At 34.5% G+C, this 24834-nt stretch overlaps 1 protein-coding gene across 6 annotated transcripts in view; it reads left to right on the forward strand.

Moving 5' to 3' along the window:
* Positions 1-24834, forward strand: part of STXBP5L (syntaxin binding protein 5L) — a 458714-nt gene that overhangs the window by 74727 nt on the left and 359153 nt on the right. For all 6 annotated transcript variants that reach the window (XM_045088436.1, XM_045088437.1, XM_045088440.1 and 3 more), the window contains exon 3: positions 13587-13684. In XM_045088436.1, coding sequence (XP_044944371.1) covers positions 13587-13684 — 98 coding nt within the window. The remainder of the gene's footprint in view (positions 1-13586; positions 13685-24834) is intronic.

Below are 24834 nucleotides of genomic sequence, written 5' to 3' on the forward strand. Positions count from 1 at the left end.
CTATATAGACGTATAAAAATAGATTCAATAAAAGATATATATATTTCTTTCAAGCGTGATATAAAATTAATTTGAAATGTATTGAATGTTAAGTAAGTTAAAATTTCTTCAGTAATATTTAGTAAGTGTTAAACTGTGACATTGGCTCAGAACTTTAGCAAATATTTCATGTAGGAGTGACGCCTTGACTTGGGATTTGAGAGGTGAATATTTTATTTTTGAAAAATGCTAATAGTTAGGATCTTATTTATTTATCACTGTGTATAAATAACTTCCACTGTTAGGCTTTTAGAGATACTTAGAAAAGAGATGCTTTAAGTAGCTTGAATCATAGAACAATAATGAAAAATTTTTTGAGATATATATATATACATATACATACATATACATATATATATATATATATATATATATATAAAATTTCTTCTTGAAGACTAAATTCTAATGGGGTTTTGTTGTCATAGCTACAACACCAACTAATTAAATCAGCCCTGTATATCTAATGGAATTCTAAGAGTTAAGTTGTGACTTCTATGGTATTGAATTAACCTTGATATATAGGAAATAATCCTGCTATTAATCAGATTAAATTCAGCCTAGTGCAAAATATTTTGTCTCCCTAACTATTTTGTATATTAGGAAGTATATTAATCAATGCTATTGGGTAAACATTTGTTTTTAGGCTTTTAACAAATTTGACCGACGTCAAATTAACAACTAAAAATATAAATGGTGATTTCCTCCCAATTTTACTGATAATTGGTTATTGCTAATAGAAGTTACTGATTTTTGTTTCTTTACCTTGTGTTTAGACATTCTTTTATTTCTAAAATATTTTTGTAAATTTTTCCCTTAACTTTTCTGTACCTATATGTATTACTTCAGTTTCTTATCTTACTAAATTAGCTTGAGTCTATAAAACAAAGCTGAGGGGTGTCTAGGTGGCTCAGTTGTTAAGCATCTGCCTTCAGCTCAGTTCATGATCCCAGGGTCCTGGGTCCTGCTTCCTGGGATGGAACCCCATGTCAGGCTCCCTGCTCAGCAGGGGGCCTGCTTCTCCCTCTCCCACTCTTGCTACTTTTGTTCCCTCTCTTCCTATCTCTGTCTCTGTCAAATAAAATCTTTAAAAACAACAACAAAGCTGAATAATAATTGAAAAAAATGGACATGTGTGTCTTCTCCCTGATTTTGATAGAAATGACTATAGCTTTTTGTTCTTTAATATCATGTTTGTTATTACTTTTGTTATTATTGATATTTATCATCTTTATGTAATTTCCCTCTAATCCTGTTTACATTAGATGTTTACTTGGATTGGCTGTTGAATTTTGTCAAATGCCTTTCCAGAGCCTATTGATATAATCATGTGGTTTTATCTTTTATTTGTTGAGTTAATGAACATTGGTATGTGTCCTGATACTGACCTGTCTTTGTGCTAATTTAAAATCTAAAAATGAGATTAGGCAGTCAAACTTTTTGTCTAAATCTAACACAGACGTATTTTAAAATTTTCTTTCTCTTCCATGCATATGAGACAAAAGAAAACATGCCAATGATCCTCTTCTTGCTTAATAAAGAAAATTCACATGTACTTATATATTTTCCTGGAAATGCTATGTCAACTTAAATATTATTATCAGGGGAACACATTATTTAGTAAAAGAACCAAACAGAATTGTATATTCCTTAGAAACTAAAGATTACTTTCACAAGAGGTGGCAGCAATCAGTAAAGTATAGCCTCCTTTTTAGAAATAACATTTGCAAAGACATTTATATGCTGAAGAATATTATCTGCTTTACTCTATCTGTATCTTGCCAAGGTTTATTCTGTGAGTAGTAAGAAATGCCTCTAGTTTCAAGACTGAGGCCTGGAAAACTTAAAATTTAAGTTAAAGAAAGGTAAAGGATGAAATATATGAAATATATTAGTAACAAATGGAATACAAAGTATATATATTTAACATGTATACTTACATTTCTAGAATAAATTTTATTTGGCCAAAGCTTATAATTGTCAATATATTTTACTGGATTTAATTTAACAATATCTTATTTAGTATTTTGTAACTATATTCATAAATATTTAATTTATAATTCTTAAAACAATCTGAAATTCTATATATTAAGCCATGTGGTGAGTTTCCTGTGAAATCACTATTACAGTAAAAATAGAGAGCATACTCATCACTCCTGGTTCTTCATAGTGGTCCTTCTTTTTCTCTGCTCCTGGATCCAGGCAATAGCTAATTTGTTTTTTTGTCACTAGGGATCATTCAAATTTTACATAAATAATCATTCCCTTTCTTTCTCTTTCTTCCCTCTCTGTCTCTCTCTCCATCCCTCTTCTTCCTTTCTCTAAATATATATACCTGATGTATTTAATACACTGAAAGATGATTTTGGCAACTGGGGAAAGAGTTTGGGGTCGAATTAGTCAGCAGTACATAAAAGCTAAAGAAATGCAACTTAAAAAAAAAAAAAGATAACCCCAGAGAACAAAAACTTCTGTGAGGCAAAATTAGTAATTAATATCAATAGTGTTAACACTGACTGTTGTGATTTATTGGGGGCTGGGGATACGACAAAGGTGCTTGTATAAATAATGAGGGGGGTAGGTGAAAAAGAATTTTTTTTTTTGAAAAGTCAGTAAGCAGCAATGTAAAAATGTTATTTTGAGACACATTAGGCAAATACCCAAATAAATAGCAGAAATATTGAGAAGTAGTTGCCTCTGGGAAATACGAAATCAGAGAGATAAGGGGGTACCTTTCTAATTTTTCAAATATCCTTTAGATTTGTTTGATTTGTTAAACTGTGTGTATGATTACGATAAAAATAAAACTAAGATAAAGAGAATAAGGTATTAAATTTCAGAATATTAATGACTTAATTAGCATTCCATTTCTATTATATCTGCTTACAAATAACTTATGAAATGGGGGTATATTAATGCCTTATTCTTTATTTTAATATCAATTGCTTTTGGATCTTTGAATATGATAGCTTTCTCATTCTTTCAAGAGATTTAAAATTCTTCCTGAGAACTCGTACCAATACCTCAATTACCAATGGAATCCACATGAGTAGATACTTTACCATATAGAACAATTTTAACTTTTTAGCACATTTTGATGGGGATTCATAGGAATTTGTTAATTTTGTTTCCATTATGCCACTCACTGGCATTATATGCCTGTCATTTTCCTCTTGCATTGTCTTTTCCTTTATTTAAGATAGCAGGAAATCATTTAGCAATACTTTCAGTGCTCCAAGATGACATCATATTTAGGGAAGAGTTTAGACCTATACACAAAGCCCTAAAAAACTCAAAGTTTAAGTGATTTGGCTTTTATTGGAAACAAATATTGAAATTGAGTGTTTTTTACTAGCAGTGGAGTTGCTCCACAGTTACAATAGTGATTGTTTTTTGCTTACTAAAATATGTTATCCATGTAAAAGTCCATTTTCACACAGGAGAGTAACCAGATATCTTATTTCAAATTATTTGTGACTTACTGAACAAATTTTGAGACTGCAGTTATTTTCCTATTTCTGTATTCAAAATCAGGAAAGATTTACCTTACTGTACCTAGTCCCCTGAATGTAACATTTATAGACCAAACCAGGAAGTGAACTTATATGAAAAAAGCATGTATTATATAATTATAAATCTTTACAAGCAAATTTTTTTACCTAGAGGAATTTTTAAATAACATAAATTTATGGCATAACTGTTATATTCTATCTTTTGTAATCCATAAATATTTTTTCTATATAAGCATCCCTGACTATCTGAAGGTAGAGTGTTCCTGTGAGACCTTCATAAGCCTAAAGGGCATAAAGCAAAGAAGCAACTACCACTAATTTATAAGGAAAATTTTTTTGAGCATTCCCAGACCCCAAAAATAACCTCTCTTAGACTTTCCTAATGCCTTAGGCCACATCTTGCTAACAGATGCATAAAATAAATTGAAATAAAGTGCATTGCTCACAGACACAGTTTAAAACTATGGCAGCTTGATGCTGAGATGCTGAGTGTAGTTCCTAGAGAACGCTTGGTGGCCCTACTCTTTTTTTAAATGAATGAATTAATTTTTTCATTATGTTCCATTAACCACTGTATAGTACATCATTAGTTTTTGATGTAATGTTCAATGATTCATTCCACTCTTCCTGCTTATAGCATGTTTATAGCCCCTATAATGGCTGGCTGCAAAACAATCACTCAACTCTATTTTCACTTTTTACCTTTTTTTGGTAAAAATGAAAATCCTTTTCACATTTCTTTTGCTTGGCCAAAACAGGTATTAATGTAGGTCTTTTGTAAAAGTAAAGTGGCATATGTGAACTTTCAAAAAGCATCAAATATCTGGGAATTTCTAATAGTCACTTTTGTTTTACTAGATGAAACCTGGTGCGTGATTCTAGGAATTCTATGCTCAGGTTATGGAAATGGTGGTTTTGGCCTATCAGTAGTATACAAAAATGATAAATATAGGCATGAAAAATCAATATGGTAGAGAGCTGGAGTTATTTTAGTATAGAATCAAAAGCTTTCTTTTTTTGGAATAATAATCAAGACTAGGGAACATGTCTCATAAATTAACTTGGTGGTCTAGTGAATATTTACTTTTAGGAATGGTTGAGGTGGGTATAAGGATACCAGTTAAGATGGTTGAGGTGGGTATAAGGATACCAGTTAAGATGTTTTAATAGACCACAGTAGCTGTGTTTTAAAATGTAAGAGTTTGGCGTGCCTGGGTGGCTCAGTTGGTGAAGCATCTGCCTTTGGCTCAGGTCATGATCCTGGGGACTTGGGATTGAGCCCTGCTCAGTGGGGAGTCTGCTTCTCCCTCTCCCTCTGTCTGCTGCTCTGCCTGCTTGTGTGCGTGCTCTCTCTTTCTCTCTCTCTGTGTCAAATAAATAAATAATTTTTTTTTTAAATGTAGAAATTTCTTTCTCTTTCATGAAATCTAAGCTTAAATACAGGACTGATTCAATGACTATATGGTATCAAGAACCCAACAAACCTCTTTTCTGTTATGAAACACCTTTCTATCTTGTTACTGTGTTATCCTTAACCTACAGCTTCCGTTTCATGTTCTAAGATGGCTGATCCAACTCTTGCCATTGAATACATTTTCTAGTTAGTAGGACAGTGAGAAAAAAAGAAGTATTTGCTTTACTTTAAAGGCTTCATATAATTTTTGTTCTCATTACTTTTTCAGAATCTAATCTCATCTTCTGTGGAGCCTGAAAAATATAGTATGAACTAGATTGCTATGTGCTGAACTCAAAATTTTATTACTGTAGAAAAGGGAGAAAAGAATATATTGGGGAGCCACAGAGTATCTATCACAGGTGGTTATGAGGCTGTTTTGAAATATTATAATAGTATTCAGCCTTAGTCAATCAGGCAAGTTATGAATTCTGCTTTGTCTCATACTGCTTTCAGTTCCACACTGGTCCTTCTGTGTTCTTATTTATACATTAAGGAAATTAAAATTTAAACTAAACTAAAACCAGAGCAGAGATGTTCGAATTCCTTGCTAGCTGGGTTCTGGTTAAATTCAGCCAATGGGAGGCACTTATTCCAGATTTAAAGACAGGGAGAAAATAAAAGTGTTGTCTCTGGTAGTGCCTCTTGCAGTGTCAGCAGTGAATACAGAATATTTTCTTTCATCTCAGAGGTGGTAGCAGTTTCCTTAACTTAGGGTAATAGAACCTAAACTTTCCACATATTTGCAACCATTCTATAGTATATCTTTCTTTGCTTCAAGTATCTAGAGAGATTTATAGAACTGTTGGCACAGTTGACCACCTCATGTCATCCCTTATAATAATGTCAAGGGAGAATGCTATGGACTGAATTTTGTCTCCCTAAAATCTGTATTTTGAAATCCTAACCCCCAATGTATTGATATTTGGGAAGGGGAAATTGGTAGTTAATTAAGTTTGGATGAGGTAAGAAGCGTGAGGCCCTCATAATGGGTTAGTGACTTTTTACAAAAGAAAAAGAGAGATTGCTCTCTCCCCATCATGTGAAGATGAGTGAGAAGGTGGCCTTCTGCAAGCCAAGAAGGAACTGAATTGGCAAATGACTTGATCTTGACTTCCCAGGTTCCAGAACTGTGAGAAATATCTTAAGACACCCAGTGTATGATATTTTGCTATATCAGCCTAAACAGACTAATACAGAGAGTAAAATGAAAGAAAACAAGAGAAGTAAAATGACATTAAGAAAAATTAGGTATTTAAAAACCTTGTTTTATTTTTGATCAGCGTTGCTGTCATCTTATTTTACCAACTGAGCATAAACTATAGTATTTCAACAATCCTTCTTGGCACTGTCTAAAACTGTGAATTTGTTACCTTGACATGGTTGTCTTCAGACTCTGTTCTGCATTTTTCTCCTGCTACATTTATTTTTACTGCATTTTGTCATTCTGATTGATAGCCTTAATTCTTTTGAAATCAACCAGATTCCCCAACTGATCTAATGTCTTACAGCACAATTTATCTAATGATACAATATCAGAATATTTTATATTCTTGGGGGAAATAATATTCTTTTTCTTCAAATTAAGATATAATTCACCTACTATACATTTTACCTATTTAAAGTGTACATTTCATTGTTTTTCAGTATATTTAGAGAGTTGTGCAGCACTACCATAGTCAATTTTAGAACATTTTACCACCCCCAAAATGGTTGCCTATACCCTTTAGCAGTCAACATTATCCAGAGCCTCTATCCCCCATGCCTAGGCAGCCAGACATGTAATGTATATGTATCTATAGATTTTCCTATTCTGTTCATTCTATTCAATGGAATCAATATGTGACTGGCTTCTTTCAGATAGCATAACATTTTCCAGGTACATCCCTATTGTAGCATGCATCTGTACTTCATTCTTTTTATTAATCAATAATATTCCACTGTGTGTCTATACTGTATTTTATTTATCTTTTCATCAGTTGATGCATATTTGAGTTGTTTCTATTTTGTGGCTATTATGAATAATGCTGCTATGAACATTTGTATTAAAGTTTTGTGTGGATTTCTTTTTTCATTGTTCTTAGTTATATAGCCTTAGATAATAGGTAACACTATATTTCACATTTTGAAGAACTGCAAAGCTGTTTTCCAAAGATTTTACACATATTTTTATATTCCCACCAGCAATGTTTTAGGGCTCCAATTTCTTCACATCTTTGTCAACATGTGTTAGCATCCATCATTTTTATTATAGTCATCCTAGAGACTATACAGTTGTATCTCATTGTGAATATGATTTATTAATGGTGGTGTCATATGCTTATTGGTCATTTATATATATATTCCTAGGTGTCTATTATTTTTGGTACAATTGTTAATGGGACTATTTTCTTAATTTCTCTTTCTGTGGCTTCATTATTGGTGTATCAAAATACAACAGATTTCTGCACATGGATTTTTTATCCTGCACCTTTACTGAATTCGTTTATCAGTTCTAGCAGTTTTTTTGGTGGAGTCTTTTGGGTTTTCTGTATAGAGTATCATGTCATCTGCAAATAGGAAAAGTTTAATTTCTTCCTTACCAATTTGGATGCCTTTTATTCCTTTTTGTTGTCTAATTACTATGGCTAGGACTTCAGTATTATGTTAAATAAAGTGTGAGAGTAGGCATCCTTGACTTATTCCTGACCTTAGGGGAAAAGGTTGCTTTTCCTTATTGAGAATGTTAGCTGTGCATTTTTCATATAATGCCTTTACTATGTTGAGGTATGTTCTCTATAAACCTTTGTTGAGGGTTTTTATCATGAATGGTTGCTGTACGTTGTCAAATGCCTTTTCTTCATCTATTGAGAGGATCACATGGTTCTTACCCTTCCTGTTACTGATGTGATTTATTGATTGATTTGCAAATACTGAACCACTCTTGCAACCCAGGAAAAAATCCCGCTTGATTATGGTGAATGATTCTTTTAATGTACTGTCGGATTTGGCCTACTAGTATTTTATTGAGAATTTCTGCATCCATGTTCATCAGGGATATTGGACTGTAGTTCGCCTTTCAGTGAAGTCTTTATCTGCTTTGGTATTACAGTAATGCTGGCCTCATAAAATAATTTGGAAGTTTTCCTTCCTCTTCTACTTCTTGGAATAGTTTGAGAAGGACAGATGTTAACTCTTCTTTAAATGCTTGGTAGAATTTACCTGTTAAGCCATCTGGCCCTGAACTTCTGTTTGTTGGGAGTTTTTTGATTACTGATTCAGTTTATTTGCTGGTTATTGGTTTGTTTGAATTTTCTGTTTCTTCCTGTTTCAGTTTTGGTAATTTATATTTTTCTAGGAATGTATCCTTTTTTTCTTGGTTGTCCAACCTGTTAGCATATAGTTTATCATAATATTTTCTTATAATTGTTTGCATTTCTGTGGTATTTGTTATTTGGTCTCATCTTTCATTTGTGATTCTATTTGAGTCTCCTTATCTTGATATATGTGGTTAGAGGTTTAATAATTTTATTGATTTATTCAAAGAATGAGCTCCTGATGTCATTGATCTGTTCAATTGTTTTTTCAAAAACTTCTGTATCATTTATTTCCACTCTAATCCTTTCTTCTGCTGGTTTTGGATTTTGTTTATCATTCTTTTTCTAGCTCCTTAGGCATAAGTTTATGTTGTTTGAGACTTTTCTTGTTTAAGTAAGTGGTATTGCTATAAACTTCCCTCTGTAGCCACTTTGGCTGCATCCCAAAGTTTTTGGATTGTTGTATTTTCATTTGTTTCCATGTACTTTTAAAATTTCTTCTTTTATTTCCTGGTGGACCCATTCATTTTCTAGTAACATGTTATTTAACCTCTATGTATTTGTGATCTTTCCAGATTTTTCTTGTGGTTGACTTCTAGTTTCATAGTGATGCCTGGTATGACTTCAGTCTTGTTGAATTTTTTGAGGCTGGTTGTGTGGGCTAGTATGTGATTTATTCTGAAGAATGTCCCATGTGCACTTGGAAAGACTATATATTCTATTGTTTTAGGGAGTAATGTTCTGAATAAATCTGTTAAGTCCATCTGATCCAGAATGTCATTCAAAACCATTGTTTCCTTGCTGATCTAACTTGTGTTTTGAGTTCCTCTACTATTATATTATCAATGAGTTCCTTTATATGTTTGTTATTAACTGCCTTATGTATTTGGGTGGTCTTATTTTGGGTATGTAAATATTTACAATTGTTAGATCTTCTTGTTGGTTTGTCCTCTTTATAATGATAGTGTCCTTTTTGTCTCTTTTCAGTCTTTGTTTTAAAGTCCATTTTGTCTAATGTAAGTATTGGTACTCCAGTTTTCTTTTGACATCCATTTGTATGATAGATATTTCTCCATACACTTACTTTCAATTTGCAGGGGTCTTTAGGTCTGGAACAAGTCTCTTATAGGTAGCATATAGATGTGTCTTATTGTTTTTATCTATTGTTGTTTTTATCCATTTCATAAATGGAACATTTATTAGTCCATTTACTCTGAGTTATTATTGATAGATATGTATTTATTATCATTTTACTTTTTCTTTTATGGCTGTTTCTAAAGATTTTCTTTGATCCTTGTCTTTCTGTCTTTCATGTTTTGCTGATTTTCTTTAGTGATATATTTGGATTACTTCCTTTTAATTTTTGCACATTTATTTGTTGTTTTTGATACATGGTTACCATAAGGTTTGTGTATAACCTTTCTATGTATAGCAGTCTATATTAAGTGGATGGTCATTTAAGTTTGAACCCATTCTTTACTATTCTTATCCCCAGGGTTTTACATATATGATGTTATATTTTGTATCCTTTTATTTTGTGAGTTTATTGACTGATTTTTTACAGAAATATTCATTTTTATTGCTTTTGTGTTTCCTACCATCATACTGTCAGTTTTGATCTTCCTTTTCCACTCATGGTCCCCTTTAATACTTCTTGCAGGGCTGGTTTAGTGGACATGAACTCCTTTAGTTTTTTGTTTGTCTGGAAAACTCTTATTCTCTCCTATTCTGAATGATACCCTTGCAGTAGAGTATTCTTAGGTGTAGATTTCTCCCATTCAGCACTTTGAATATATAATGCTTTTCCCTTTTGGATTGCAAAGTATTTGGTGAAAAATCTCTTGCTAGCTCTGTGGGTTTTCCTTTGTACATTACTATTTTCTTTTGTCTTGCTGCTTTTAGCCTCCTTTTTTTTTTCTTTTTCCTTTTTTTTTTTTTTTAAGAGAGAGAGAGAGAATATGAATGTTGGGGAGGGAAAGAGGGAGAGGGAGAATCCCAAGCAGAATCCATGCCCAATGTGGAGCCTGACATGGGGCTCAATCTCACAACCCTGAGATTATGATCTGAGCCAAAATCAGGAGTAGACACCTAAACATTTAACTAACTGTGCCATTTAGGCACTCCTGTGGACTTCCTTTTTTGATTTTGATGAGAGTTCTCCGTGCTTCTGGATCTGGATATCTGTTTCCATCCCCAGTTTAGGGGAGTTTTCAGCTATTATTTCTTTAAATAAATTTTCTGTCCCCATTTTTTCTCTATTTTTGCTCTGAGACTCATATAATATGAATGTTATTACTTTTGATGGAGTTACTGAATTCCATAAATCTAGTTTCATTTTGCACAATTCCTTTTTCTATCTTTTGTTCAACTTGATTACTTTCCATTACTCTGTTGTCTAGGTCACTAATTCATTCCTTTGTTTCTTTTGCTATTCATTCCATTAAGCATGTTTTTTATTTTGTTTTTTTGAGCCCTTTATCTCTGCTGTGCTATTTTTTATCTCTGTGTTATGGGTCTCACTCATGTCTTCCACTCTTTCCTTAAGTCCAGGAGTATCTATGATTCATTGCTTTAAATTCTCTTTGAGGCATTTTACTTACATCCCTTTTGCTTAGACCTCTAGGTGTGGCCTGCTCCTCTTCTTCCATTTGGGATAAATTTCTCTGTCTCTCTTTTTTTTTTCCTTTCTGTGTTTGTTTCTCTGTGTTAAGAAAGTTGGAAATGTTCTCTGTTTTTGAACCAAAGTGACTTTATGAAGAAGAAGTCCTACAGTGCCCTGGTGTGTAGTGTTCCCTGTTCACCAGAATCTGCCACTTCAGGAGAAGTGTTATGTGTGTTGCTTATGTCCTGATTTTGTGTCTGAGTTGCTTTTCTTTTCAGTGCAGTTGCCAGACTGATGCTTTGCCTATTATGGGCTGTACTTGCTCTCAGTGGTGTTGATGGGACCCAGGCAGGCCAACTCTGAGGGGATGTGGCTTTGAGGGAATTTGTGAATGGGACAACGCTGTTAGCAAATTTGTGCAGGGCCGCTAGTCCTATGCCAGATCCCCTGAAGTTCTGTGGAAACTGAGGGCTACATTCCCCTGGTGGCTGAGGGCACATGGCTGGGGACTATGCACTGGTTGGGTGCAGTGTGCAGCAGTGGCTGCAATGGGCCCATTGGCAGCTTTCACAAAATTGGCACTGAGCCCAGGGCCAAAGCTAGCTGGCTTGGAGTAGGTGAATCCTCAGAGGAACTCATGGCACACTGCTAGCAGTTTAGGTAGCAAATGCCTGTATAGCCTGACTCCTGTAGATGACCCTCTGTTTATGCTGGGGAACAGGGGAGGAAGATGGTGCCTGCCAGCTCCCTCTTTTTCAGAGAAGTTGCTGAACACATTCTGAATCAGTATGAATAAATCTGTCTCCCATTAGGCCCTGGTTTTGTGTAAATTGCCATTTTTGTGCTTCCTCTCCAGGTAGGCTGTTGTCTCTTTAACGGCAGTGACCTGGCTATCACTTGCCTTTGTGGCTAGCCCAGTGCTCTCAGCTGACTTTTAAAGCTCCAGGCTCCAAGTTATACAAACTCATGGAATTCAGCCCCTCTCATTTTCAAAGTCAAACGTGAGGATAAGTCTGCCCCTTGTATGCTGGTCCTAAGGACCGTTTTTCTGCTCTCTGCATATGCTAGTTCCTCTCCTCTTGCAGACAGCTCCCTCTGCCTTTTTGTCTTTCCTAAACTTTCAGATGCAGCTTTTTCTCTGTTTTTAGTTGTGGAGTTTGTTTTGTCCTTCTTCAGATTGGAGGGTTTAATCTACTTGGATGTGAATGATACCAAGTTATAAACATAGATGGTGTGAGCTCAGGGTCTTTCTACCCTGCTATGTTCCCCAGCTCCTTCCAGAATCTATTTTTTCTGACCCATGTGAGTCCTCTATTTCTTTGAAAAGTTATATTTCATGTTGAAATTATTCCTGTATATTATTACATATTCTTGTTCATCTTGTCACCTTTATGATATTATTAACTCTGTATTTTTCTTTTCTTGTTTTCCCCATTGTATGACTATGAAAGTTTCAAACACACAGAGGAGTTGAAAAGCTATACTATGAGCATTCATGTATCTTATGTGTATACACACATATATACATGCATAATCAGAATGTAGATTTTACAATTATCACTTTGCTATATTTACTTTATAATGTATGTCTATCCATCTATGAACCATAATACTTCTATGGATGCATTTTGAATTAAGTTGCAGATGTCAGTAGACTTTACGTCTTAAAAACTCAATATACATATCATTAACTGGAGTTCAATATTTGTTTATAATACTATTTTCTTATCTTTTTTTGACATTTAGTTTACACACAGAAAAATCATCAATTTTATTGTACAATTAGATGAGTTTTTAACCAGTGTATACACTTGTGTAATCCACCTTTATTAAAATATAGAATATTACCTTTACTCATACTCCCCCTTTCAGTGAGTTCTCCTCAAGTCAACCACTGCTGTGATTTTCTTTTTCACCATAGGTTAGTTTTGCTTGTTCAAATTCTAATATAATTATACTGTATGCACTGTTTTGTATATTACTTCTTTTATTTAGCATAACGTTTTTGAGAATCATCCATGTTGCACCTATCATTACTGTTTATTGTATTTCAACTGGTGAGTGGTAATTTATTGTATGAGTATAGCACATTTTTTGTTTTGATTCTCTTGTTGGACAGCTGGACTGTTTCTAGGTCATTAAGTATATAGCTATTAGGGACATACTTAAACAGATTTTTATGTGGCCATATGTTATTTTCTGGGATGCATGCCTAAGAGTGAAATTTATTTATTTATTTATTTATTTTTATTTTTATTATTTTTTAAGATTTTTATTTATTTATTTGACAGAGAAAGATCGCAAGTAGGCAGAGAGGGAGGCAGAGAGAGAGAGAGGAGGAAGCAGGCTCACCACCAAGGAGAGAGCCCGATGTGGGGCTTGATCCCAGGACCCTGGGATCATGACCCAAGCTGAAGGCAGAGACTCTAACCCTCTGAGCCACCCAGGTGCCCCCCTAAGAGTGAAATTTATAAGTCATAGGACCGATAGTGTTAGAGAAAATGGCAAGGAAATTTTCCAAAGTGTTTGTGTCATTTTATATTCCTACCAACATTTGGTAGTAGTTATTTTTTTAATTAAAAATAATTATTTTACTCTTATGGTAGTTGGACAATGGTATCTTGTAGTTTTAATTGTATTAATTTTTATTTCCTTGATGACTATTTTTACTATCTGCTCTCTTTCAGACAGTTCGGCATGGTTTCCCTTATCAGCCCACAGCATTAGCCTTTGATCCAGTTCAGAAAATCTTGGCTATTGGGACAAGAACAGGTGCTATACGAATGTATCCTTAATTTTTGTTTTATTATTTGTTACATTAATACCAATTACATTTCCTTAAATATTCTGGTAAGTGGAATATGATCAAATAAATTTGGTTTCTTTGAAATAAGTAATGATTGTGAAAACTCATATTGTCCAGTTCATTGGCATATTTTAGTGTCTCTGACATAACTATTGATGTCCTTTCTTTACTTCCTTTGAATAAATACCTAGAAGTAGAAATGCTGAATCGTATAGAAGTTCTAGTATTAATTCCTTGAGAAAACTCCATACTGTTTTTATTGTAACTATACTAATTTATAGTCACACTAATAGTGTACAAGAGTTCCCTTTTCTCCATATCCTACACTTGTTATTTCTTGCCTTTTTGGTAATAGCCATTCTAACAGGTATGAGTTGATATCTCACTGTGGTACTGGTTTGCATTTCTATGATAATTAGTGATGCCTAGCAACTTTTCATGTACCAGTAGGCCATGTGTAGGCCTTTGAAAAATGTCGTTTCAAATTCTCTGCTCATTTTTTATTTTTTTTTTTAAATTTTAAAAGATTTTATTTATTTATTTGACAGAGAGAGACATAGCGAGAGAGGGAATACAAGCAGGGGGAGTGGGAGAGGGAGAAGCAGGCTTCCCACCAAGTAGGGAGCCCTATATGGGGCTCGATCCCAGGACGCTGGGATCATGACCTGAGCCGAAGGCAGAGACTTAACCCACTGAGCCACCCAGGCACCCCTCTCTGCCCATTTTTTAATGTAATTGTTTTTTATCTTGTTACTGAGTTGTATGAGTTCTTTATATATTTTAGATATTGACCCCTTATCACATATGTAATTTATAAATATTTTCTCCCATTTATTTTGTGGTTGGTTTCCTTTGCTATACAGAAGCTTTTAGTTTGATGTAGTCCCACTTGTTTATTTTTGTCCTGGTATTGTATCCAAAAAATCATTGCCAAGACCATTGTCTAGGAGCTAATTACTGCCTTTATTTTATTCCAGGAGTTTTATGGTTTCAGGTTTTCTATTTCAAGTCTTCAATTCATTTTGAGTTAATTTATTATTAACATATAATGTATTATTTGCCTCAGGGGTACAGGTCTATGAATCATCAGGCTTATCCATTTCATAGCATTCACCATAGCACACACCCTCCACAATGCCCATAACCCAGCTACCTTATCCCTACCCCCTACTCCCCAGGAACCCTCAGTTTATTTTGTGAGATTGAGTCTCCCTCTGAATCCCATCTTGTTTCATTTTTTCCCTCACTACCCCCCATGAGCCTGCTTTGCCTCTCAAATTCCTCATATCAGAGAGATTATATGATAATTGTCTTTCTCTGATTGATTTATTTCACTTAGCATGATACCCTCTAGTTCCATCCACATTGTTGTAAATGACAAGAATTCATTTCTTTTCATGACTGCATAGTATCCTATTGTATATATATACCACCTCTTCTTTATCCATTCATCTGTTGATGGACATCTAGGTTTTTTCCATAGTTTGGCTATTGTGGACATTGCTTCTATAAACATTCAGGAGCATGCGCTCCTTCGGACCACTACATTTGTATCTTTAGGGTAAATACCCAGTAGTGTGATTGCTGGGTCATAGGGTAGCTCTATATTCAACTTTTGAGGAACCTCCATGCTGTTTTCCAGAGTGGCTGCACCAGCTTGCATTCCCACCAACAAGGTAAGAGTGTTCCCCTTTCTTTGCATCCTCACCAGCATCTGTCATTTCCTGCCTTGTTAATTATAGCCTTCCTGACTGGTATGAGGTGGTATTTCATTGTGGTTTTGATTTGTATTTCCCTGATAACGAGTGATGTGGAACACTTTCTCATGTGTCTGTTGGCCATCTGGATGTCTTCTTTGCAGAAATGTCTATTCATGTCTTCTGCCCATTTCTTGATTGGATTATTTGTTCTTTGGGTGTTGAGTTTGATAAGTTCTTTATAGATTTTGGATACTAGCCGTTTATCTGATATGTCATTTGCGAATATCTTCTCCCATTCTGTCAGTTGTCTTTTGGGACTATTGACCATTTCCTTGGCTGTGCAAAAGGTTTTGATCTTGATGAAGTCCCAATAGTTCATTTTTGCCCTTGCTTCCCTTGCCTTTGGCGGTTTCTAGGAAGAAGTTGCTATGGCTGAGGTCAAGGAAGTTGCTGCCTGTGTTCTCCTCAAGGATTTTGATGGATTTCTTTCTCACACTGAGGTCTTTCATCCATTTTTAGTCTATTTTTACATGTGGTGTAAGGAAATGGTTCAATTTCATTCTTCTGTCTGTAGCTGTCCAATTTCCCCAACACCATTATTGAAGATACTGTCTTTTTTCCACTGGATGTTCTTTCCTGTTTTGTCGAAGATTAGTTGACCATAGAGTTGAGGGTCCATTTCTGAGTTCTCTACTCCGTTCCAATGATCTATGTGTCTGTTTTTGTGCCAATACCATCCAGTCTTGATGATTACAGCTTTGTAATAGAGCTTAAAGCCTGGAATTATGATGCCACCAACTTTGGCTTTCTTTTTCAACATTCTTCTGGCTATTCAGGGTCTTCTCTGGTTCCATATAAATTTTAGGATTATTCGTTCCATTTCTTTGAAGAAAGTTGATGGTATTTTGATAGGGATTGCATTAAATGTGTAGGTTGCTCTAGGTAGCATAGACATTTTCACAATATTTGTTCTTTCAATCCATGAGATTAGAACATTTTTCCATTTCTTTGTGTCTTCCTCAATTTCTTTCATGAGTATTCTATAGTTTTCTGAGTACGAATTCTTTGCCTCTTTGGTTATGTTTATTCCTAGGTGTCTTATGGTTTGGGATGCAATTGTAAATGGGATCGACTCCTTAATTTCTCATTCTTCTATATCTGACACTTTCCTGGATTCCTGTATGAGTTCTAGCAGTTTTGGAGTAGAGTCTTTTGGGTTTTCTGCATAAAGTATCTTATCATCTGCAAAGAGTGAGAGTTTGTCTTCCTCTTTGCCAATTTGGATGCCTTTTATTTCTTTTTGTTCTCTGATTGCCGAGGCTAGGACTTCCAGTATTATGTTGAATAGCAGTGGTGATAGTGGACATCCCTGCTTTGCTCCTGACCTTAGCAGAAAAGCTCTCAATTTTTTCCCATTGAGAATGATATTTGCTGTGGGTTTTTCGTAAATGGCTTTGATGATATTGAAGTATGTACCCTCTATGCCTACACTGTGAGAAGTTTTGATCAAGAAAGGATGCTGTACCTTGTCAATAGCTTTTTCATTATCTATTGAGAGTATCATATGGTTCTTGTTCTTTCTTTTATTAATGTATTGTATCACATTGATTGATTAGCAGATGTTGAACCAACCTTGCGGCCCAGGAATAGATCCCATGTGGTCATGGTGAATAATCCTTTTAATGTACTGTTGGATTCCATTGGTTAGTATTTTGGTGAGAATTTTTGCATTTGTGTTCATTTGGGATATTGGTCTGTAATTCTCTTTTTTGATGTGGTCTTTGTCTGGTTTTGGGATCAAGGTATTGCTGGCCTCATAAAATGAGTTGGGAAGTTTTCCTTCCATTTCTATTTTTTGGAGCAATTTCAGGAGAATGGGAATTAATTCTTCTTTAAATGTTTGGTAGAATTTCCTTGGGAAGCCATCTAGCTCTGGGCTCTTGTTTTTTGGGAGATTTTTTTGATGACTGCTTCAATCTCTTTACTGGTTATAGGTCTTTTCAGGTTTTCTATTTCTTCCTGGTTCAGTTGTGGTTCAGTTCAGTGCAGTAGAGACTAGTTTATATGTCTCAAGGAATTCATCCTTTTCTTCCAGATTGTCTAATTTGCTGTTGTATATATAAGAACACAATATGTTCTTATAATTATTTGTATTTCTTTAGTGTTAGTTGACATCTCTCCTCTTTCATTCATGATTTTATGAATTTGGGTCCTTTCTCTTTTCCTTTTGATAAGTCTGGCCAGGGGTTTATCAATCTTATTAATTCTTTCAAAGAACCAGCTCCTAGTTTCATTGATTTGTTCTACTGTTCTTTTGGTTTCTATTTCATTGATTTTTGCTCTGATCTTTATTATTTATCTTCTGCTGGGTTTAGGCTTTTTTTGCTGTTATTTCTCCAGCTCCTTTAGGTATAGGATTAGGTTGTGTACTTGAGACCTTTCTTGTTCCTTGAGAAAGGCTTGTACCACTATATATTTTCCTCTCAGGATTGCCTTTGCTGTGTCCCACAGATTTTGAACAGTTGTGTTTTTATTTTCATTTGTTTCCCTGAGTTTTTTTTAATTCTTCTTTAATTTCCTGGTTGACCCATTCATTCTTTAGTAGGATGCTCTTTAGCCTCCATGTATTTGAGTTCTCTCCAAATTTCATCTTGTGATTGAGTTCTAGCTTCAGAGCATTTTGGTCTGAAAATATGCAGGGAATGATCCCAGTCTTTTGGTACTGGTTGAGACCTGATGTGACCCAGGATGTGATCTATTCTGGAGAACGTTCAATGTGCACTAGAGAAGAATGTGTATTCTGTTGCTTTCAGATGGAATGTTCTGAACATATCTGTGATGTCCATCTGGTCCAATGTGTCATTTAAGGTTTTTATTTCCTTGTCGATCTTTTGCTTAGATGATCTGTCCATTTCAGTGAAGACGGTATTAAAGTTTCCTGCTATTATTGTATTATTGTCGATGTGTTTCTTTGATTTTGTTATTAATTGGTTTATATAGTTGGCTGCTCTCGTGTTAGAGACATAAATATTTACAATTGTTAGATCTTGTTGGACAGACCCTCTGAGTATGCTATAGTGTCCTTCCTTATCTCTTATTATAATCTTTGGCTTAAAATCTAATTTATCTGATATAAGGATTGCCACCCCAGCTTTCTTTTGATGTCCATTGGCATGGTAAATTGTTTTCCACCCCCTCACTTTAAATCTGGAGGTGACTTTGTGTCTAAAATTAGTTTCTTGTAGACAGCATATTGATGGGTTTTGTTTTTTTATCCATTCTGATACCCTGTGTCTTTTGATTGGGGCATTTAGCCCATTTACATTCAGGGTAACTATTGAGAGATATGAATTTAGTGCCATTGTATTTTCTGTAAGGTGACTGTTATTGTATATTGTCTCTGTTCCTTTCTAGTCTACTATTTTTTAGGCTTTCTCTTTGCTTCGAGGACTGCTTTCAATATTTCCTGTAGGGCTGGTTTGGTGTTTACAGATTCTTTTAGCTTTTGTTTGTCCTGGAAGCTTTTAAATCTCTCCTTCTATTTTCAGTGATAGCCTAGCTGGTTATAGTATTCTTGGCTGCATGTTTTTCTCATTTAGTGCTCTGAATGTATCATGCCAGTTCTTTCTGGCCTGCCAGGTCTCTGTGAATAAGTCTGCTGCCAATCTAATATGTTTACCATTGTATGTTACAGACTTCTTGTCCCAGGCTGCTTTCTATTCACTATTAGATGATGGAGTGTGGACCAATTTTTATTTTTGAGGGGGTTCTCTGCATCTCCTGGATTTTGATGCTTGTTTCCTTTGCCATATTAGGGAGATTCTCTACAATAATTTGCTCCAATATACCTTCTGCTTCCCTCTCTCTTTATTCTTTTTCTGGAATCCCAATTCTAATGTTATTTCATCTTTTGGTATCACTTATCTCTCGAATTCTCCCCTTGTGGTCCAGTAGTTGTTTGTTTTCTTTTGCTCAGCTTCTTTATTCTCCATCATTTGGTCTTCTATATCACTAATTCTCTCTTCTGTCTCATTTATCATAGCAGTAAGAGTCTCCATTTTTTATTGCACCTCATTAATAGCTTTTTTGATTTCAGCTTGGTTATAATTTAGTTATTTTATTTCTCCAGGAAGGGCTTTTATTTCTCCAGACATGGTTTCTCTATATCTTCTATGCCTTTTTTAAGCCCAGCTAGCACCTTGAGGATCATCATTCTAAACTCTAGGTTTGATGTATTACCAATATCCATATTGATTAGGTCCCTAGCCTTCGGTATTGCCTCTTGTTCTTTTTTTTTGTGGTGAGTTTTTCCACCTTGTCATTTTATCCAGATAAGAATATATGAAGGAGAGAATAAAATAGAAAAAGAATGGGAAATGCCCCAGATAATGGGCATTAACCAAATCAGAAGGGACCCCAAATTGTGGGGAGAAGAGAGGGGGTAAAAAGAAGTTCAAAAAAATAAAAAAACAAGAAAAGAATAAAGAAAATATATATATATTAGACTGGTGAGTAGAACAGAGCCATCCACTTAATTTTTGGTATATTGTGGTCTCAGAAGAAACTACCTCCCAAAATTTTAAAGAAAGAATAACTTACATATATATGTACAAAAATAAGGGTAAATACAATGAAGGGATGGAATATGAGTGTAAAGATGAAACTTTTTAAAAAATTCTAAAAAAGGAGTTGATAAGTTGGTCGGGAAAAGAAAGAAAAAGAAAGTGGAGAGAATTTGCTCAGGCTGGATACTAGAACAAAGCCCTGTTTTAGATTTAGTGTATATTTTGATCTATTAGAAGAAGTTGTATCCCAAAATTTTTTAGAAGAAAAAAACCCTACATGTATACAAAAAATAAAGTTAGATACAATGAAGGATAAAATATGGCCATAATAATGAAAGTTTAAAAAGATTTTTTAAAAATTTGTCAGACAGAGATCACAAGTTGGGAGAGAGGCAGGCAGACAGAGAGAGAGGGGGAAGCAGGCTTCCTGCTGAGCAGAGAACCTGATGTGGGGCTCAATCCCAGGACCCGGGGTTTATGACCTGAGATGAAAGCAGAGGCTTTAACCCACTGAGCCACCCAGATGCCCCAAAAAGATTTTTTTTTTTTGGAAAGGCATTGTTAAGATAAACTAGTTTTAAAAGAAGTTAAAAGAGGAAAGAGTAAAAGTTAAGAAAAATTAGAGTAAAAGAAAAAGTAAAATAAAAATAATTAATTAACTTTGTAGGACTAAAGAATCATGGAGAGAAAGCCATGAATTCCATGCTTTGCTTTCTTCTCCTCTGGAATTCTGCTGTTCTCCTTGGTAAGTGAGCTTGGCCTTAGCTGGTTTTCTTGCTGATCTTCTGGGGGAGGGGCCTATTGTAGCAATTCTCAAGTGTCTTTGCCGGAGTTGGAATTTCACCGCCCCTCATCATGGGCTGGGCAAAGTAATCTCCTCGGGTTTGCTCTTGGGAGCTTTTGTCTGCTGAACACTTTCTGTAGAGTTCTGGAGGACAGGAATGAAAATGGTGGCCTCCCAGTCTCCAGTCTGGAGTAGCCAAGAACTCAGTGCCCAATCCTGAGTGCGCCCTCAGAGAAAAGCTTTCAGTCATTCTCCTCTCGTTGGCCTCTGGCTGCACTCCGAGCTCACCTGGCCTGTGACCGATTGTATTTTCTCTGTCTCTGGCACATAGCCCCGCCTGGAGTCTTCAAACCCAGCAGGTCTCTGTTGCCCTTCCAAGGGGTTCTCCCTGGATCTGCCACTTGTGGGGTCCTTTTTCAAAGAGCAGTGTCATGACTGCCACAGATCACAGTTTAAGGTAACTCCGAGTTGAGAGCTCACTCCTTGGCTCTGTCTCTGTATTTGGCTTCCTGTCTCTAATACCTGTGAGCTCTGTGATACTGAGACACCCCCAATCATTCTGTGACCCCGTGGTCCCTGAGACCATGCTGTCCCTGCAAGGGATCCACCCCCGCTTAGCCTCTGGAGTGATGTCCCTCTGTGGAGCAGATTTTTAAAAGCTCTGATTTTGTGTTCCATTGCTCTTCCGCTTATTGGGAGCCAGCCTCTCCCCGCCTCAGTCTATCTTCCCATCACTTCGGATTCACTTCTCTGCAGGTTCTACCTTTTGAACATGGTTGATTTTTCGTTTCTAGAATTGCTGCTCTTCTCTCAAATCTCCTGTTGGATTTGTAGGTGTTCAGAATGGTTTGCTAGACTATCTAGCTGATCTTCTGCTACCTGTTGTCATCTCAGCCTGCTACTCCTCCACCATCTTGACTCCTCCTCTCCAAATTCAGTGGTTTTTTACTATGTTCTTAGAACTGTGCAGTAATCACCATAACTTTTAAAACATATCAGCCTAAAAAGAAACCCTGTAACTATTAGCAGTTACTCCTTATTTTCCCTCTGTCCTCCAGTCCCAGGCTAGCTCCAGCCTAATTTCTATCTCTATAGATTTTTCTATTCTGGACATATCATATAATGGAATCACATAATATGTGGTCTTTTGTGACCGGCTTAGTTAACTTAGTACAAATAATATTCCATTGTATGGATATAAAACTCATTTACCCAGTTGCTTTTTATTTTATTTGTTCAATTGGTAGACATTTAGATTATTTTTACTTTCTGGTTGTTATATATACTGTGTGAACTTTTGTATACAGATTTTTGTGTGGACATATTTTAGTTTTCTTGGTATACTCTCAGAAGAAAATTGTCTTGGGTATACACTCAGAGGAAAAATTGCTGCATTATATGGTAACAGTACTTTACATTTTGAGAAAATTCTGTATTGTGCTCCAAAGAGGTTAAATGGTTTTACCTTCCCACCAGCAATGTATTATGTCAATTTCTCCATATCTTCTATATTTTCCATATGGATATGGAACATATTCCAACATTAGTTATCTTTTTTATTATAACCAAACTTATTAGATATGAAGTGGTATCTTATGAATTGCTCTTTATTGGCACTTCTCTAATGACTAGTGATGATGAGCATCTTTTTATGTATTTGTTAGTAGTTTGTATATCTTCTTTGGAGAAATATTTTTTCAAATTCCTTTCCTATTTTTAATTTTTTTTATTTTTTAACTTGTAATATTTGTTTAAAAATTCTGGATACAAGTCCTATATCAGATTTATGACCTGTAAGTATTTTCTTCTAATCTTTTTTTTGGATTGTCTTCCATTTTCTTGATGGTATTTTTTTTTAAAACACAGAGGTTTTTGATTTTTATGAAATCAGTGTGTGTGTGTGTGTGTATGTGTGTGTGTAATTTTTTTATGTTTTTGATGTAATATCTAAGAAGTCATTGCCTAAATTAAGGTCACAAAAATTTACTCCCATTATCCTCTAATAGTTTTATGATTTTAGTTTTTACATTTAAGACTATGATTCATTTTGAGTTAATTTTTTAATATGGTGTGAAGGAGGGATCTATATTTATTTTATTACATGTAGATATTCAGTTGTAGCACTAATTCCTGAAAAAATAGTCTATCCCCATTTAATTGTTTTGATATCCTTATTGAAAATCAACTTGCTAAATATGTAATGATTTTGAAAACCTTAGTTCTATTCCATTTATTTATATGTCTGTCCCTATCTAATAGAATATTGGATATTATTGTTTTGATTACTGTAGCTTTCTTTACATCTTGAAATTGGGAAACTTGAGTGTTCTGATTCTCTTCTTTTCCAAGATCATTTAGGCATTTTGGGTCTCTAGAATGTTCATATAAAGTTTAGGATTAGCTTTTCAATTTCTGTAAAAAAAAAAAAAAAGCCAGCTGGGAATTTGATAGGATTTGCATTGATTTTGAAGATCAATTTGCCACTCCAACAATAGTTTTGATCTGTGAATATGGGATGTCTTTCCATATACTAGTTCTTAAATTTTTTGATGGTGCTTTATAGTTTATAGTTTTATAGCTTTTAGTTTTTAGAATATAAATTTTGTACTTCTTTTGGGTATTTTATTCCTGAATATTTTATTTCACTTTTGGATATTGTTAGTATACAGAAACATAGTTGATTTTTGTATGTAAGTTTTGTAAACTGAAGCCTTGCTGAACTCCTTTATTAGTCCTACTGATTTTTGGTATGTTTTTTAGGATTGTGTATGTGCAAGATCTTATCAACTACAAAAAGTTTTAGTTCTTTCTCTCTAATCTGAATGTCTTTTATTTATTTTTCTTGCCTAATTATCCTGGGTAAAAACCCCAATACATTGTTAAATAGAAGTGGCAGGAGCAGGCATTTTTGTCTTCCTGAAATCAGAGAAGCATTCACTGTTTCACTAGTATGATGTTAGCAGATGGTTTTTTGTATATGTGCTTTATAAGACTGAAGAAATCTCCTTCTATTCCTAATTCATGGAGAGTTTTTTGAAGGTATTTTCTCAAATTCTTTTTGTGCATCTTCTGAGATGACCAAGTTATTTTTGTTCTATTGATATGGTATATTGATTAGTTTTCCAATGTTAAAACAATCTTGCATTCCTGGGCTAAATCTCACCAGGTCATGATAAATGATTCTTACTAGATCTTGCTCGTTTCAGTTAGCTTCTATTTTGTTGAGGATCTTTGTGTCTATATTAATAAATTATGATTTTTAGTTTTTTGTCTTTGTGATGTCTTTTTTTCTGGTATCAGGATAATACTGGCTTAACAGAGTAAAGTTTCAAAGTGTTTCCTTGTCTGATTTTTGGAAGAATTAATGAAGAACAAGTATAAATCTTAATTGTTTGGTAGAATTCACCAGTGAAGCCATCTGTCCCTGTGCTTTTCATTCTGAGTAGTTATTTGATTACTAAATTGATCTTTTTAAAGGTCTATTTAAATTATTTACTTCTTTTCAAGTCAGTTTCAATAGTTTGTGACTTTCTAGGAATGTCTTCATTTAATATCAATTACCTAATTTTTTTGGCATATAATTGTTTATAGTATCCCCTTATACTCTTTTTTAAATCGTTGTGGTTTGTCCAATTTTTTTTACTAACTTTAATTATTTGAGTATTCTTTCTTTTACTCTTAGTTGATCTATCTAAATATTTATAAATTTTATTGATTTTTTTTTGAAGGAATCAACTTTTGGTTTCATTGATTCTCTTTATTTCTCTATTCTTTGTTTACGTACACATCTTTATCATCTCCTTTCTTTTGACTGTCTAGCTCTAGTTTATTCTACTTCCGTAATTTCTCATATTGGAATGTTAGATTATTGAATTGAGATCTTTTGTATAGATGCTTACAGCTATTAATTTCAATATCAGAACTGCTTTAGTTGTATTTCCTTTTATCCCTTATTATATTTTTTTCATTTTCATTCATTCTTAAATTATTTTTAAATTTTCCTTGTGACATCTTTGACCTATTGGTTATATATGGGTATGCTGTGTAATTTTTATATATTTTTGAATTTCCCAAATTTGT

Source organism: Mustela putorius, unplaced genomic scaffold (assembly GCF_011764305.1).
Source record: "Mustela putorius furo isolate JIRA1106 unplaced genomic scaffold, ASM1176430v1.1 tig00003834_pilon_pilon_pilon, whole genome shotgun sequence".
Classification (NCBI taxonomy): domain Eukaryota; kingdom Metazoa; phylum Chordata; class Mammalia; order Carnivora; family Mustelidae; genus Mustela; species Mustela putorius.